At 40.9% G+C, this 16,609-nt stretch overlaps 1 protein-coding gene across 1 annotated transcript in view; it reads right to left on the bottom strand.

Annotated features, from left to right (window-relative positions):
- Positions 1-16,358, bottom strand: part of fgf10.S (fibroblast growth factor 10 S homeolog) — a 79,229-nt gene extending 62,871 nt beyond the window's left edge. Inside the window, 1 exon segment of the mRNA NM_001137566.1 lies at positions 15,609-16,358. Within this exon segment, the coding sequence (NP_001131038.1) occupies positions 15,609-16,053 (445 nt within the window). The 5' untranslated portion in view covers positions 16,054-16,358.
- Positions 16,359-16,609: the final 251 nt, after the last annotated feature.

Genomic DNA, 16,609 nt, shown 5'->3' with positions numbered 1-16,609 from the left:
AAAAAACTACAACTCCCAGAATTCCCAAACAGGCTTCTGCTGTAGTTGGCAACTGAAATTCAGCAATATCTGAAGACTGAATGTTAGATAAGCCTTGATATAAAGTGCAACTGACCAGTGGTGTAATTAAAGGTTCCAGAGCATCACAGTAAAATCTTTTTAGAATACCCTAAGCCTTGTGGGCCCCCTAGAAGTTGCAGAGTTTGCTTCCTCTATAGTTACACCTCTGCTACTTACATCATCTTGCCTTTGTGTAGTCACCACACTTGTATCCATGACATTGTCACGTCTTACCAAATTAGTGAATATATGTATATACTACTACCTTACTATATACACCAGCAGTAGTGATGGCGAATAAATTCGGCAGGTGCCTATTTGCAGCGAATTTCCATGTTTTGCCTCCGGCAAATACATTTGCGAAACTGCGTCTAAAATTTTTGGACGCACGGCGGAAAAGTCACTTGTATCAAAACCGTTGCGCGTCAACATTATTTGGAAGCCTGCTGACTTTTAACGCCGGCGAGCGTCAGAATTGTCACAGGCGTCAAAATTCACGTTTTGCAAATTTTTCGCCATTTTGCGAACTTAGCGAGTTTTTCATCTAAGCGAAACGGGACAAATTCGCCCATCACTAAACAGCAGCCAAACTATAGAGGGAACAAACAATGCAATTTCTGGGTGCCAAGGAGGTACGTGGGGGGTACAGACTGGTAAAAATGTCTTATTCCTAAAGTTAATGGGGTCTCAACAATTTTCTTTACCTTGTTACTATTTATGCTCGTAATACAAACTCTATTACCTTACTATAGACACTATCCCACAGTTACTATACACACAGTGACCCCATCTCAGGACAGGCATGGGATCTGTTATCCAGAATGGCTGGGTTTTTCGGTATAACTGATGCGTCCGTAGCTTGGATCTTCATCAGGGAAGTAACTATAGAGGAAGCAGACCCTGTGGCTGCAGGGGGGGGCCAAGAGGTATAGGGGCCATATGAAGCCCTAATTCGTATATAGTATTGATGGGCGAATTTCTCCCATTTCACTTTGCCGAAAAATTTGCGAATTTCCCACAAAATTCGGGAAACGGCGAAAAAATTTGCAAAACTTAAAAATTTATGACTGCGTCAATTTTGACGCAGGCTTTAAAGTCAATGGGCGTCTAAATAGTGTTGACTCACGCCGGTTTTGACGCAAGCGACTTTTCGAACGCGCTGCAAAATTTTGTTGACGCCGGTGAATTTTTGTGGGAGATCGCAAATTTATTTGCCAGTGGCAAAATGCGGAAATTCGCACCAGCCGAATTTATTCGCCCATCATACTGTATACACTTTCAATAAATATTAGTAAAACAAGTCAACCTCTAAACATTTTGGGGGCCTTAAAAATAATCTGCTGTGGGGCCCAGTAAATATGTAGTCACACCACTGATCTTCTAGTCTACTAGAAAATCATGTAAACATTTAATAAACCCAATAGGCTGGTTTTGTTTCCAATAAGAATTAATTATATCTCAGTTGGGATCAAGTCCAAGCTACTGTTTTATGATTACAGAGAAAAAGGAAATCGTTGATTATTTGGATAAAATGGAGTCTATGGCCCTTCAGTAAAGTTTCCGCATAACAGATCCAATACCTGTACTACTTTATTTATTCTGCATACTCTCGCAAATTATTGCCCCTGACATTCTCGTGCTTAAATACACACACTGTAGCATTTGCTGCCCCTTTTCCCAGAACTAAAAAGATATAAAGAAGATTCATTACTTTCTCGCTCCACCCATTTGCTCTTAAAAGGGGCTGCATTATGGGAGGTCTGCTTGCCCCCTTGGCAGCGTTGGCTTATCACGTCTCCTTCTTTTCTTCTAGGAAAGGACAGATGTTCCTTAAAGCTTCCGGCAATAAAAAGGTTTTTTTTTTCTTTTAAGGGATGAAAGGAACCTATCAGGTGTGGGTTCGGGATCAAAAATATCTCACAGTTACTAGAATTTAAACATCCTAATTGGCTACAATTTACTTTTTGGTGGGCTAAGTCACTTGGCCTGTGGGCATGGCTTCAGTCGGTTCCCATGTAATTAGGCGCCTTTCAGACAATATCTTAATGATACAATGAACTTGCATTCAGAGAATCCAGCTGGAAGTCATGCCACGGCCGTCTGATTGCACATGTGGGACTATTATACACAGCCTATACTTTGCCTTCCGACGCTCTCGCACAGATGTTCGTTAAGTACAAATTAGCACAAAAAAAAAAATCATTCAGGTTTTATTCAACGTATCGCAAACAAAGTGACACGCAGGAATATACGGCTCTTTCATCTCTTGTCTTACGTCTCGCTTTGAAGCTGTTAATATAACCATTAGCATTCAGTAGCGAGGAGATCTCTACATTTTTAAGGGGAAATATACTGTTTTTCAGTTGCTGTGTATGCTTAGCTGATGATACCAGTACAGGTATGGGACCTGTTATCCAGAATGCTCGGGATAAAAACCTGGGGTTTTCCGGATAACAGATCTTTCCGTAATTTCCGTAATTTGAATCTTTATACCTTAAATCTACTAGAAAATCATGTAAACATTAAATAAGCCCAATAGGCTGGCTTTGCTTCCAATAAGGATCAATTATATCTTAGTTTGCTACTGTTTTATTATTACATACCTCCGAACATTATAAACAGAAAACAGAAAAAGGGACAAAATGATTTGCCGCGCGGAGCATAGCGAAAATATTTGACCATGCCCATTTTTGTGGCCACACCCCCTAATTACCATATCCATTTTACAAAATTTGGCATGTTATGAAAGTTTGAACACATTTCTGTGGTTATATGTTATTACAGTTTTGCTAATGAAGGTGAATTGCCCTTTAAGCTGTGAGTCTAAGTTCTCCCAAGAGACCTGCTTATCTTAAACTGTGACAAAAATATCTAAGTATCTATTCTGGGCTCTCTGCCAAAAGCCAATTAAGCTTCAGAAACGTTGTATCTTTTTCTGGCTGTTCAGTGCAGGAGATCAAAGAGAAAGTCGGGACATTTCAGTAACAATCCGGGACTGTGGGCTGAGCTGTCAAAATCGGGGCTGTCCCGCGAAAAACGGGACAGTTGGGAGATATGTTATTACAGAGAAAAAGGAAATCAATTTTAAATATTCAAACTATTTGCCTAAATTGGAGTCTATGGGAAATGGCCTTTACATAATTTGGAGCTTTCTGGATAACAGATTTCTAGATAACGGATCCCATACCTGTACTATTAATATTAATATATATAGTATATATATATATATATATATATATATATATATATATATATATATATATATATATATATATATATATATATATATATATATATATATATATATATATATATATATATATAGTCATATATAGTCATATATATAGTCATATATATAGCGACTACCCAGCTGTCTCTCCTCCAATTCAGTGTAGGTAAAAGTGGAGTCCACTGTGGAGTGGAGTCCACTGTATGCTGCAAAGCTGCATATAAATCAGTTCAGTCTGCAGCATGCATCGAAATATTTGCACATTAGCCATGCAGGATGTTATTCAATATGTGGCCAGATGAAGTGACGACCTCTTTCACACTCAGTAGAGTTTGTTTTATCTGGAGTCAATTATTTTGCCTATATATTTTGGAGTGTGCGAGGAAACCTAGAACCCTAGAGCTGCAAGGGAATTGGTTATCACTATACAACTATGGCACAGGGGGCATTTGTCAGTCTCTAGAGAAGCTCTGAAAGGCATGACCACCACCACCAGACTCGGGCCAGCTGCCGCCTCTCCTCCCTCCCTGAATACCCCTAGTTCCACCCCTCACCACCACCCACTGACTTAAATGGGAACCAGTATTTGCAGTGTATTGAAATGCGTTTAAATTAGCTTACCACTATGTACGGTGGGACCGGGTGCACATGCCCCAGACCTTCAGCAAAGGGAGCAAACACCAGGAGAAATCGAAAGAGGCCGGCACAAGCCTGGACCCACAAAGTAGTAGAGCCGAAGTCAGATTGTCAAAGGGTGAAAGCTTACATTAAAATTCTCCATAATTAAGAACCAAGGCCTGACGCGTTTCATGTCTACCAAGGATACTTAGTCATAGGCTCACCTGATACAGTTAGTACAAGGGGTTCTTACATGGGTGTCCGCAGAAGGGGGCAAGAGGGGGCAGTGGCCCCACCCTGACTTCTTCAGCTATTCCAAGAAATTGCATGTATATGTAACTCCCAACAATACAAAATGTTTTTTATACTTCCCACCCCAAGACAGCCCTTAATTAGTTTATCTACTGCATTGTCATGTATAGGTTCATCTTCAGTGAGATGTTACTCTATGAAATATTAGCCCGTACGGACACCCATAGGTTCTTGGTCTGAAAACACTTGTATATGTTTGAGACAAGATCCACCTGCACTTAGGGTTGCCACCAGGCTGACACTTTATTGGCCTGGCTGGCAAAAGTAATGTTTGATGCCAGTGTTATTAATGAGGCAGAAAGATAAAATGATAGGTGTTTTTTTTCAGAAAAGGTGGCAACCTTACCTGCACTCACAGGGGAAATTCACTAAAGGGCGAATTTTTGCCTTGGAAGCCACAGTTCGTGCCACTTCGTCAGACGTTAATTTACAGCGCATACGCTTATTCATAATTTTTACGACATAAGATTGAGGAGGATGTGGCTTCTACTTATCACTTGTACCTGGTGAAAGAAACTCTGGCAAAACGGGTAACTTAGTGGAAAATTTGCACTTTAATGAATTTGCAGATAGTGATGGGCAAATATCCACATTTCGCAAAATAATTAGCGAAACTGTGGCGAAAATCCGTCAGTGAAAAATCTGTAGCGGCAAAAAAAAATGGCGCGCATCAAAATTATTCAGACGCCCATTGACTTTAATGCATTCTGACCAAATAGTCGCACATATAAAAATTATCGATCATGTCAAAATTATTTTGACACCTATTGACTTCAATGTGTTTTGCGAATTTTTCGTAGTAGATTCATCCATCACTATTTGCGGAGTAATGATCATTCGCCTGACCAAAAATTAGTCTGTGAAACTTCATTAGCGCTGAGGTTTTTCTCTAGCGAATTGTCGTCTACGCTTGTTAATAAATTGGTGATGTCCCTGTGGATTGTTTTCCTGGCAAATTTTTGCTAGCGAAGGCAACTTCACCCTTTAGTAAATTTGCTCCACTGCGTCAGGCAGTTCCCTCAGTGGGTGGCAACAAAGTTGGTTTGCAGGTGTTTCTCCACCGGAATGTGCCCTCAGTCTTACAAACACAATAGCTCTGGAATGAGTGACTTACTGGCAGGCCGGATTTGTGGCAAGGATACAAAGGCCTGGGCCTAGGGCGGCACATTTTTAGGGGCTACCCAGCAACAGCTTTTGGTCACACCCGGACACCCGGAGCGGAGAGCAGAGGAACCAACCAGAATGGAGAGATCTCTTGCGCGCACTTGTTAGGGGTGCAGGTGGCACCGAAAATAGGGGTGCATTATTTGTAAATCCGGCCTACAGGTAGGGTTGCCAACTGGCCTGTAGCAAAAACAGCAAGAATATAGGAAGGCCAGTATTTTTTTCCAGAAAAGGTGGCAACCCTACCTACAGGCCTCTGCTTTAACAGGGATTACAAAAACATTGTTCATATAAAACAGAAGCTTGTTAAGGAGAGAAGCCAGACTACTGATGTTAAAGGGGAAACCACCTTAAAAAAATACATCTTATCTTATCTTTAAAGGAACTTTCCAATATACATTCATTGTACATTTCCAAAGGATTTAAATTTACTTGCAAATGTAATTTCTGTTGAAATCAGTGTCTGCCTGCCTGTTTATATCCTTTATGCTCCTAAAACAATGACTTCTCCTACATTGTTTCATGAGTCAGAAATGTTGCTAATAAAGGTAAGGGACCTGTTATCCAGAATGTTCGGGGCCTGGGGGTTTCCAGATAATGGATCTTTCCATCATTTGGATTTTCATGCCTGAAGTCTACTAGAAAATCATACTAACATAAAATAACAATCAAATAAGGATTAATTATACCTCCCAACTGTCCCGTTTTCAGCGGGACAGTCCCTCTTTTGACAGCTCAACCCGCAGTCCTGCGTTTGTACTGGGAAGTCCCCATTTCTCTGTACTGAACAGCCAGAAAAGATTCAATGTTTCTAACTTAATTGTCTCTTGGCAGAGAGCCCAGAATACATACTTAAAATACATTTGTAACAGTTTTGTCCCTTGGGAGAAGTTAGCAAATTTTGTAAAATGGGCACGGTAATTACGCGCTGTGGCTGCAAAAAGGGGCGTGGTCAAAAAAATGTACGCACAGCAATTTTTTTAGTCCCTCTTTCCATTTCCAGAATGTTGGGAGGTATGTTATACCTTTGTTTGGATCCTGTACAAGGTACTGTTTTATTATAACAGGGAAAAAGGAAATTATTTAAAAAAAAATTGGATTATTTGAATATAACGGAGTCTATGGGAGACAGCCTTTCCGTAATTCTGAGCTTTATGGTTAGTGGGTTTCCGGATAACGGATCCCATACCTGTAACTTTACAGCCCCCAGAAAATGTATGTTTTAAAGTTGTTTAGAACTTTTCTTTGATTATGCAACCAAAAAAAATTGCTTTTGGGTGGAGTTCCCCTTTTTAAAAAAAAAAAAGTCAAGCCCTGGTTCTTGAAGGCTGAACTTGCCACCCATCTATACGTTTGGGATGAGCCATTACAAAGAGAGATGTAATCGTTGAGCAAAGAACTATCTGTTGGGAATAACAAATAGTAACGGTAGCACGAAGGGCCGACATCAAAGCTTCCTGCTTTTATTGACTTGATTAAAGGGAAAGAGAACCATATGACAATTACTAAAACATGGGACAGGTCACAGCAATTAAAAACAATTGTGAAACAAACAGAATGCAAATATTTGGGAATGTTTTCGGAGTCTCCGCTATGTTTGCACGCGACTTTAACAGTTTCCATGGGAAAGTATCAGAAGCGAGAGGTGGTGCAGGCCCAGTCAGCTGCCTCGCAAACATCAAGGCCGAGTACATTGCTAAATAAAATAAATGTATCCCCAGTTCACGTCAGATAAAGTGCCTTCAGTGCATAATCGCCCTTATATTGTACATGAAAGTGGGAGCTGCCCTACTGATCAGAGTCAACAGAAGGAGAATAGTGATGAGCGGATTTTTTACCCGCTCATAGGCTCTAATGGATGAAAAAAATTGGCGCAAGTCAAAAATTTGGCGCACATAGACTTCAATGCATTTTTTTCGCCATTTCGCTAATTTATGGCGAAGAGAAAGCAGTCAGAATTCGTCCATCACTAAAGGAGAACTCTGAATAATGTTTCCACCTAATAAATGGCAAGCAGACTAACCCTGCTTACAGCCACTGGCAAGGCTTGACTTTATTATTTCTTTGGTCCTCAACCCCAACTCTTGTTTATCCTTTATTGGCCCCAGTCAGTGGTATAACCTTTCCTTCTATTGTGTACACATGGGCTTCTGTATCAGACTTCCTGTTTTCAGCATAAACCTCCAGGGCTAGGGCTTGAGCATGCTCGGTTTGCTCCTCTCTCCCTCCCTTTCCCTCCTCCCCCTCCCCTCCCTGCTGCAATCTGAGCCCAGAGCTATGAGTGAGCAGGGAGAAACTCAGGCAGGAAGTGATGTCACACCAAACTAATATGGCAGCTGCTATCCTAAACAAACAGACAGAGCTTCTAGAGCTGTTTACTCAGGAATGGTAAAGCATTCTGCTGAATAAATATAGTGTTCATACCTCATGACCGTTTTTAGAGGGACAGTCCCTCTTTTGACAGCACAACCCGCAGTCCCTCGTTTGTACTGCACTGAACAGCCAGAAAAAGAAACAATGTTTCTAACTTAATTGGCTTTTGGCAGAGAGCCCAGAACAGCCACAGCAGCAGATAAAATACTTTGTTACTATTTTGAGATAAGCAAATAAGTAATTGTAACAATATAAGATAACAGATCCCTTGGGAAAAGTTAGACTCACAGCGTAAAGAGCAATTCACCTTCATTAGCAAAACTGTAATAACTTAAAAAAACCACAGCTATGTTCAAACTTTCATAACTTGCCAAATTTTGTAAATTGAACATGGTAATTAGGGGGTGTGGCCACAAAATGGGCGTGGCAAAAAATCGCAGTGCTACGCGCGGCAACTTTTTTGTCCCTCTTTTTATTTCCAAAATGTTGGGAGGTATGTTATAGCTTGCACTATAGTGGCTTATCTATTGGCAATAAACTGCTTTGGTAGCTTTGCTTCTCCTTTAATATAGTAATATTGGTACAGGCAATAGGTTGTTTTTTAGGAACATTTCTTGGCCTAATGCACCAACCGCCCCTGCAAATCAGATTGTCAGCTTTGGCTGAAAGTTTTCCTTTTGCCATCAACAAAGCACCACCATAAACAGACAATGCCCTTCCAATCAATCAACATGGCAGCTCCCATTCTGTGATGCAATAATCTCTTCAAATACACTTAACTGTTTTACTGTCTTCATAATATGCAATGCATTCTTATAAAAGAATAATTATGATCCATGAAAAATGGTGCAAGCTTTGCACTGTATTGCCAAGCAATTGCTTTCAAGATGAGTAGTACCCACGACTGACAGAGGGATGCTGGGAGTTGTAGTTTAACATCTAGACAAGCCAAAATATATAGTATCCTAGCCTGGGGCCATGGCGGTGACTAGATCAGATGCAAAGGGAATCCGAACCAAGTACAATTATTTGTTCTTTCTGTAGAAAGCTCACAGCGGGTGCCATAGGAGAAAGTGAGCGAGGCAGTGTATCATATTACTGGAGTGAATGCAGGGGGAATATACACATACAGACTCAGCCTGTGCCATTCTTATTGAGAAATATACACTGTTCCTGTAGGGACTCCCTGCTTTCATTTGTTATAGACATAACCAACAATAAGTCCCACTCCATATGCTTAAAGGAGAACTAACCCCTAAAAATGAATATGGCTAAAAATACTAGGGATGCACCGAATCCAGGATTCGGTTCGGGATTCGGCCAGGATTCGGTTCGGGATTCGGCCAGGATTCGGCCTTTTTCAGCAGGATTCGGATTCGGCCGAATCCTTCTGCCTGGCCGAACCGAATCCGAATCCTAATTTGCATATGCAAATTAGGGGCGGGAGGGAAATTGCGTGACTTTTTGTCAGAAAACAAGGAAGTAAAAAATGTTTTCCCCTTCCCACCCCTAATTTGCATATGCAAATTAGGGTTCGGATTCGGTTCGGTATTCGGCCGAATCTTTCGTGAAGGATTCGGGGGTTTGGCCGAATCCAAAAAAGTGGATTCGGTGCATCCCTAAAAAATACCATATTTTATATACTGAACTTATTGCACCCACCTAAAGTTTCAGCTTGTCAATAGCAGCAATGATCCAGGACTTCAAACTTGTCACAGGGGGTCACCATCTTGGAAAGTGTCTGTGACTCTCACATGCTCAGTGGGCTCTGAGCAGCTGTTGAGAAGCTAAGCTTAGGGCTCGTCACTAATTATCCAGCAGAAAATGAGCTTCCCCTGTAATATAAGCTGATGCTACAGGGCTGATTATTAAATTCTGATGCTAATTGCACTGGTTTCTGTGCTGCCATGTAGTAATTATCTGTATTAATTACTAATCAGCCTTATATTGTGACATTTCTATTCTATGTGTACTGTATATTGTGAGTGGGTCCCTAAGCTCAGTAAGTGACAGCAGCACAGAGCATGTGCAGTGAATCAGCAGAAAAGAAGATGGGGAGCTACTGGGGCATCTTTGGAGACACAGATCTTTACTGCTAAAGGGCTGTGGTTGCCTTGGGCTGGTACAGAAGCACAAACATAATGTATAACATTTCTAGCCTATTTCTTTAATTAAGCTTTAGTTCTGCTTTAAATGGCACATTCCCCATACAATTTCAGTATAATATAGACAATAGCATTTTAATTATTTAATTCAAGAATTCATTGTTTGTGAATGGCATTTTGCCTTTTGCACTGGGGCTCCACCAAATTGGAATTGACACTGTTCCTGATTTGGGGGAGGCTGAACACCCTTCTGCTCTATGGGGCATTTGCCACAGGGTACAGCAGTACAACGCTGCACAAACAGCTCCTATGTAATAATCTCAGGGACTGAAAATGGCACTAGAATGCTGATTGCTATAGGGCTGTGTGGCTGGGTCCCACTGGAAAAAGAGAAAACTGAGATGAGATCAGAGAATGTTCCTGTTGACTCGTTGCAAATAAATCACAAGCAACTAATCACCACCTATGCAAGCTAACCAGTCGCTCTAGTAGTGGAGTAGTAGTCACTCACTGGCTCTCAGAAGTTCAGGTGCAAGCAGCCAATTCATGCTATTTAAATACCAAGCACACACACAGATATATAGATGATAGATAGATAGATAGTGGATGGATGGATATATAGATAGAAAGACAGACAGACAGATCAAGATGATAAATAGATGGAAAGACAGACAGACGGACGGACGGACGGACGGACAGACAGATAGTTCAAGATAATAAATAGATAGATAGATAATAGATAGATAGAGACAGATGATAGATAGATAGATAATATATGATAGATAGATAGAGATAGATGATAGATAGATAATAGATAGAACGATAGATAGATAGATAGATAGATAGATAGATAGATAGATAGATAGATAGATAGATAGATAGATAGATAGATAATAGATAGATAGATAGATAGATAGATAGATAGATGATAGATAGTTAGATAGATAGATAGATAGATAGATAGATAGATAGAGATAAATGATAGATAGATAATATATGATAGATAATATATGATAGATAGATAATAGAGAGATAGATAGATGATAAATAGATAGATAGATAGATGATAGATAGATAGATAGATAGATAGATAGATAGATAGATAGATAGATAGATAGATAGATAGATAGATAGATAGATGATAGATAGATAGATAGATGATAGATAGATAGATAGATAGATAGATAGATAGATAGATAGATAGATAGATATAGATCAAGATGATAAATAGATAGAAAGATAGACAGACAGACAGATAGATGTATAGACCTATGCAATATAAAATGTACCTACTGTAAGTTAGGGGGCTAAATGCCTCCGAGCAATATCTGTTTAAAGCAAGGGAACCCGAATGTCTCCAGTCAAGTTAACCGAGAATGAAATCTACACCAAGGTGGAAACCTGGTGGTCTTAGAAGTGGGTGTCAGTGCCACCATGAAGTACCCAGAGAAATAGAAGACTTGGGTGGCTGTTCCTTTTCATAGCATAGTGCATATACATTAAAGTTGCTGTACTATTCGCATGTCTATATAATGATAAGCTGCGCTATATTAAACATGACACCAGAAGTGATTAAAACCATTCTATGTCTGTGTGTTAAGGAGGGCTCCACTGTAAGAAACTAGAAGGGGGGGGGCAATATTAAGGGCTGAAGATTGTAAAGTTATGGGATCCGTTATCCGGAAACCCATTCAGAAAGCTCTGAATGATATAAAGGTTGTCTCCATTTTAACCAAATAATCCAAAGTTTTAAAAATGATTTCCTTTTTCTCTGTAATAATAAAACAGTACCCTGTACTTGATCCCAACTAAGATATAATTACTCCTTATTGGAGGCAAAACCAGCCTATTGGGTTTATTTAATGTTTACATGGTTTTCCAATAGACTTAAGGCGTGTGGATCCAAATTACAGAAAGATCCGTTATCCGGAAAACCCCAGGTCCCAAGCATTCTGGAGAACAGGTCCCATACCTGTATATAAGTGTTTGCTGTGGGTCTGTGGGAAGTGGTAGAGCACCAATGAAGTGGGAAGTCCGTAGTGAAGTGAATGGGGGCATATTTAGTTGTGATGTTGTGCCCTCTGGATGGCACCTGGCAGGGCACCACAATGTATTAAAGTTCAGTTAACAGTATAGTGACACACATACTGAACTAGCACTAAGATGCTTAAAGGGGTGGTTCACCTTTAAGTACATTTTTATTATGTCATAGAATGGCCAATTCTAAGCAACTTTTCAATTGGTCTTCATTATTTATTTTTTATAGTTTTGTTAATGATTTGCCTTTTTCTTCTAACCCTCTCAAATGGGGGTCGCTGCCCCCTTCTACAAAAACAAAGGCTCTGTAAGGCTACAAATCTATTGTTATTGCTATTTTTTTATTACTCATCTTTCTATTCAGGCCTCTCTCCTATTCATAGTCCAGTCTCTTATTCAAATCAGTGCACGGTTGCTAGGCTCATTTAGACCCTAGCTACCAAAAATGAAAATGCTGCTGAATTAAAAGCTAAATAACTCAAAAAACTTAGATAATACAAATTGAAAACCAGTTGGAAATTGTCTCTGAATATCATTCTGTACTAAAGGTTATCTCAAAGGTGAACAACCCCCTTTCACCCATTTATTTCAACACATGAAGAATGGAAACAAATGTATCGTTATCTTATCCCTCCTCTATTTTGTATGTAACAATTCTTCGAGGGGGTGATTTTGCATCTACATCTTTTTGAGGTGCCGTGGCTTTGACAGTAAGGGGACTGGTATATGTTTCATTCAGTAAAGTTCATTTCCATACAGACTAATCCACATACAGAATGCTGCAGGCTGTTTATTTTGCTGCTCCTTTAACTACAGATACAGTACATTGTGCTCAAAGGGAGTTTGGAGCTGGAATGGGATCTGGGACTGTTTAAAAAACACATGTTTTCTGCAGGCTGTTGACATTTCACTTATACCTGAAGTGGGAATCTTGTCGGCTAGTAAGTACCCGGCACCTCTGCACGATGGGGCAACTAGCAGTGTCTCAATGGCAAATCATACTTCGCATTTCAGATTAGAGATGTTTATAAAGGAGTGGTTCACCTTTAAATCAACTTTTAGTTTGTCATAGTATGGCAGTTTCTAAGCAACTTTTCAATTGGCCTTCTTTATTTATTTTTTATAGTTAGTAACTTTTCTCTTTCCTGCTTTCAAATGGGGGGGGTCACTGACCCCATCTAAAGAACAAATGCTTTTGAAGGCTACACATTGATTGTGATTGTTGCTTTTTACTACTCATCTTTCTATTTAGACCTCTCCTATTCATATTCCCGTCTCTTAGTTAAATCAATGCATGGTTGGTAGGGTAATTTGGACCCTAGCAACCAGATTGCTGAAATTGCAAACCGGAGAGCTGCTGAATAAAAAGCTAAATAAAGCAAAAATATACACAAATAATAGAAAATGAAAACCAATTGCATATTGTCTCAGAATATCACTCTCTACATCCTACTAAAGTTAACTCAACTGTGCATGACCCCTTTAAGGGCATCCAGGACCCCATAACCAGGGGTAGGTAGGAAACGTATTGGAAATGTCATTAGCCAGCAGAGCATGATGGGGACAGTAGTTAACGTAACGCTAACATTAAGCTTGATATTGCTAATGTACAACTCCCAGCACCTAACAACTGCTGAAGGCTGTTTAACAAGAGCTGGAATATTTCATATTAATTATGGGGCTTCGCAAAGTCTGTTTAGCCCTGAGCCCCAGACACAAAGGACAGCTGAGTATGATTTGTGCCCTCTCCGTGCTTCTTCTCCTCTCCATAATGATCTACACAGAGCATAGTCAAATACTGTACAGCCCTATTCATGATATTGGATGAGCAATATTCTGCTGTGTCCATATATCTAGGTGGTAACTGTCAATCATGGAATGACATGGCTTCACAAGCTTTCAGGGGATTGTAAAGACACAGCTACTTCACTTTTAAACTGTAAGCTCTTGAGCCGCCTTTATATCTTTACCAGTGTTTGTGAATGCTCTATGATCCCATTTATATAAAATGTGTCTCCAGAACAGCAGAATATTTTCATGAGACCCATCCTATTCCCTCGCATTTTATTTTCCCTCCACCCACCACCACCTTAGTGCAACTGATAGGACTGAACTTTCAAGCAGGTCACATCACTCCAGAACATCCCATTGCCCACAGAGGGCACCCTAATCAGTCAGTGGACCAGTCACGCTGCTCCCAACTAACTGGTTGCTATAGGTTACTAGACCAGTCGCACACTTTCATTGCTCCCTATAATTGTGCCTTGTTATATAACTGCTATTAAAGGGGTGGATCACCTTTAAGTTTTAGTATGTTCTACAACGGCTAATTCTTTTTTTTTTTTTTTCTTTTTTTCTAGTTTTTAAATTATTTGCCTTTTTCTTCTGACTCTTTCCAGCTTTCAAATGGCTTTCAAATCGCTAGGGTAATTTGCACCCTAGCAACCAGATTGCTAAAATTGCAAATTCAAAAAAATATAACTCAAATAAATAAATAAATAAAACCAAATGCAAATTGTCTCAGAATATTGTTCTCTACGTCATATTAATAGTTAATTTAAAGGAAAACTAAAGCTTAACTACAGTAGCTAGAAATTTTGTACAATATGTTTTGGGCTTCTGTACCAGCCCAAGGCAACCACAGCCCTTTAGCAGTAAAGATCTGTGTCTCCAAAGATGCCCCAGTAGCTCCCCATCTTCTTTTCTGCTGATTCACTGCACATGCTCTGTGCTGCTGTCACTTACTGAGCTTAGGGACCCACTCACAATATACAGTACACATAGAATAGAAATGTCACAATATAAGGCTGATTAGTAATTAATACACATGGCAGCACTACATGGCAGCACATGGCACTACAGAAATCAGTGGAATTAGCATCAGAAATTAAACAATCGGCCAGCGCTAGTCAAGATTTGCCCCAGGGTGGATTATGGGGATTGTAGTACAACATAACCTTGGTGAAACAGAACAAATCCCTGCATGTTATCTTTAGGGAATGTCATGCTGTGCGATACCTACAGCCCAGCTCAGTTCACAACCTTTGTGTCGCAAAGACGCAGCTAATGTCGGACTAGGACACCAGGGGCCCATCCAAAAACAATAGACCAGGGGCCCATTACTATTATTCTTCCTCTCCTACCTCAACCTCTCTTCTCCTAGTCTATTTTCTTTACATACTATAATCTATTATTCCGTCTATTTAGCCTCTTTGTTCTCATAGAAATAGAGAATGGCCATGAAATAAACCAAATGTTAACAACATGAGGGCCACTGACACCTGGGCCCACCTGGAGTTTTCCTGGTATCCCTGTGGGCCAGTCCAACACTAGACGCAGCCCCCCCGCACAAAGGGCTATTAGCAGATTCCAGAGATGTGCTGGGTGGCACTGGGGGGGCTAAGGAGGACCACACTGAGGGGAGCACTTAGTTATCAGCTCAATCACATTCTCAGCTGCTGCAGCTCCTCTTAGGAGCTATTGATATTGTGTTAAGTTGCACTGCTACCACTGACTGACAGTTAGTCTTCCTAAGAGGCAGCAGCTGTTCTTTGGAATTGTTAAACCAACACTGTATGAACTTGAATCAGGGTTATCATCCCCCCGCAACAAAAAAAAAAACACCCCACCCCAATGTAGAAGTTTGCCAACCAACCCCTGCTTAAATCCTCTTCCCCCTTTTCCAAGCTGGGGCAGATACTGTTACTTACTGTAAGGGCAATTCTCCCTCTTGGTGCCGCTGACTGTGCCGTTGCCATCGATCTGGAGAAAGTACTTAGTGTAAGAGAAGAGTTTCCTGCTCCGCACGTCTCCCTGGAGGTGGTTATAGCTCCGCACGTGCCGACCGGACGAAGAGTTGGAGGACGCCTCCGCGGAGCGCAGCCAGTCCCTGGCCCTGGCCTCATTGCAGGTGACAGAAATGGAGGCGACGAGAAAGAAGAGCAGCAAAGAGCGGGGCAAGTGGGAGAAGCCTGGGGCACTATGTGTCAGTATCCATTTCCACATTGTACTGAGGCTGTCGGAATGAGCAAACGCCTCATGGAAAGAAACATACTGGAAGGATGAGAGAGTGTAGATAAAGTAGATGGCAACGGGAGAGCTGCTGGCCGAGGAGCCCCAGGACTTTATCTTGTGCAGAGAATAAGGCACCAACATCCATCACTCGATTGACAAACCAGATTCAGTTATGTCCATAGTCCTGGGTATGTCCAAGAGCGCACGGGATCCTGCGTCTAAATCTCCAGTTGCGCACAGTTAACAGTAACCGAGACTTACCACATACAGGACAAATTCAACTCCCCTCCAACATAGGGAAAAAAAATCTCTGTCCCCCCCTCCCTCCTTCTTTTTCTTTTTTCCAGGCTGTAAAAAAAATCCTCTGTCGGCTAATGGTCAGCCTGTGGAAGAGCAGTTGGCTTGGAAGAGAGGACAGCAGTTGCCCTTGTTGTAAATAGGTTGGAAGCTGAAGTGGAAATGTCAGTGATTAGAATCCAGAGGTGGGGATGTCTCTGGTGGGCTGCAGGGGTCAAGCAGCGGTGGATATCTGAAACCAAAAGAGTAAGAGGAGTTCCAAGGAGGGGTTGGGTTGGGTTAATTCTGCTTGCAAGCTCTGGAGATCACTGATCCTTTCCACTGATGTGAATCCTACTAATTGCAGCTAAACACTCCTCTCTGCCCACCAGCATGCTTGTATGGATAGCCCTGTATTACA

The sequence above is a fragment of the Xenopus laevis genome, chromosome 1S (genome assembly GCF_017654675.1).
Source record: "Xenopus laevis strain J_2021 chromosome 1S, Xenopus_laevis_v10.1, whole genome shotgun sequence".
In the NCBI taxonomy this organism is placed as follows: domain Eukaryota; kingdom Metazoa; phylum Chordata; class Amphibia; order Anura; family Pipidae; genus Xenopus; species Xenopus laevis.
This window is presented reverse-complemented; position numbering and strand designations above follow the sequence as displayed.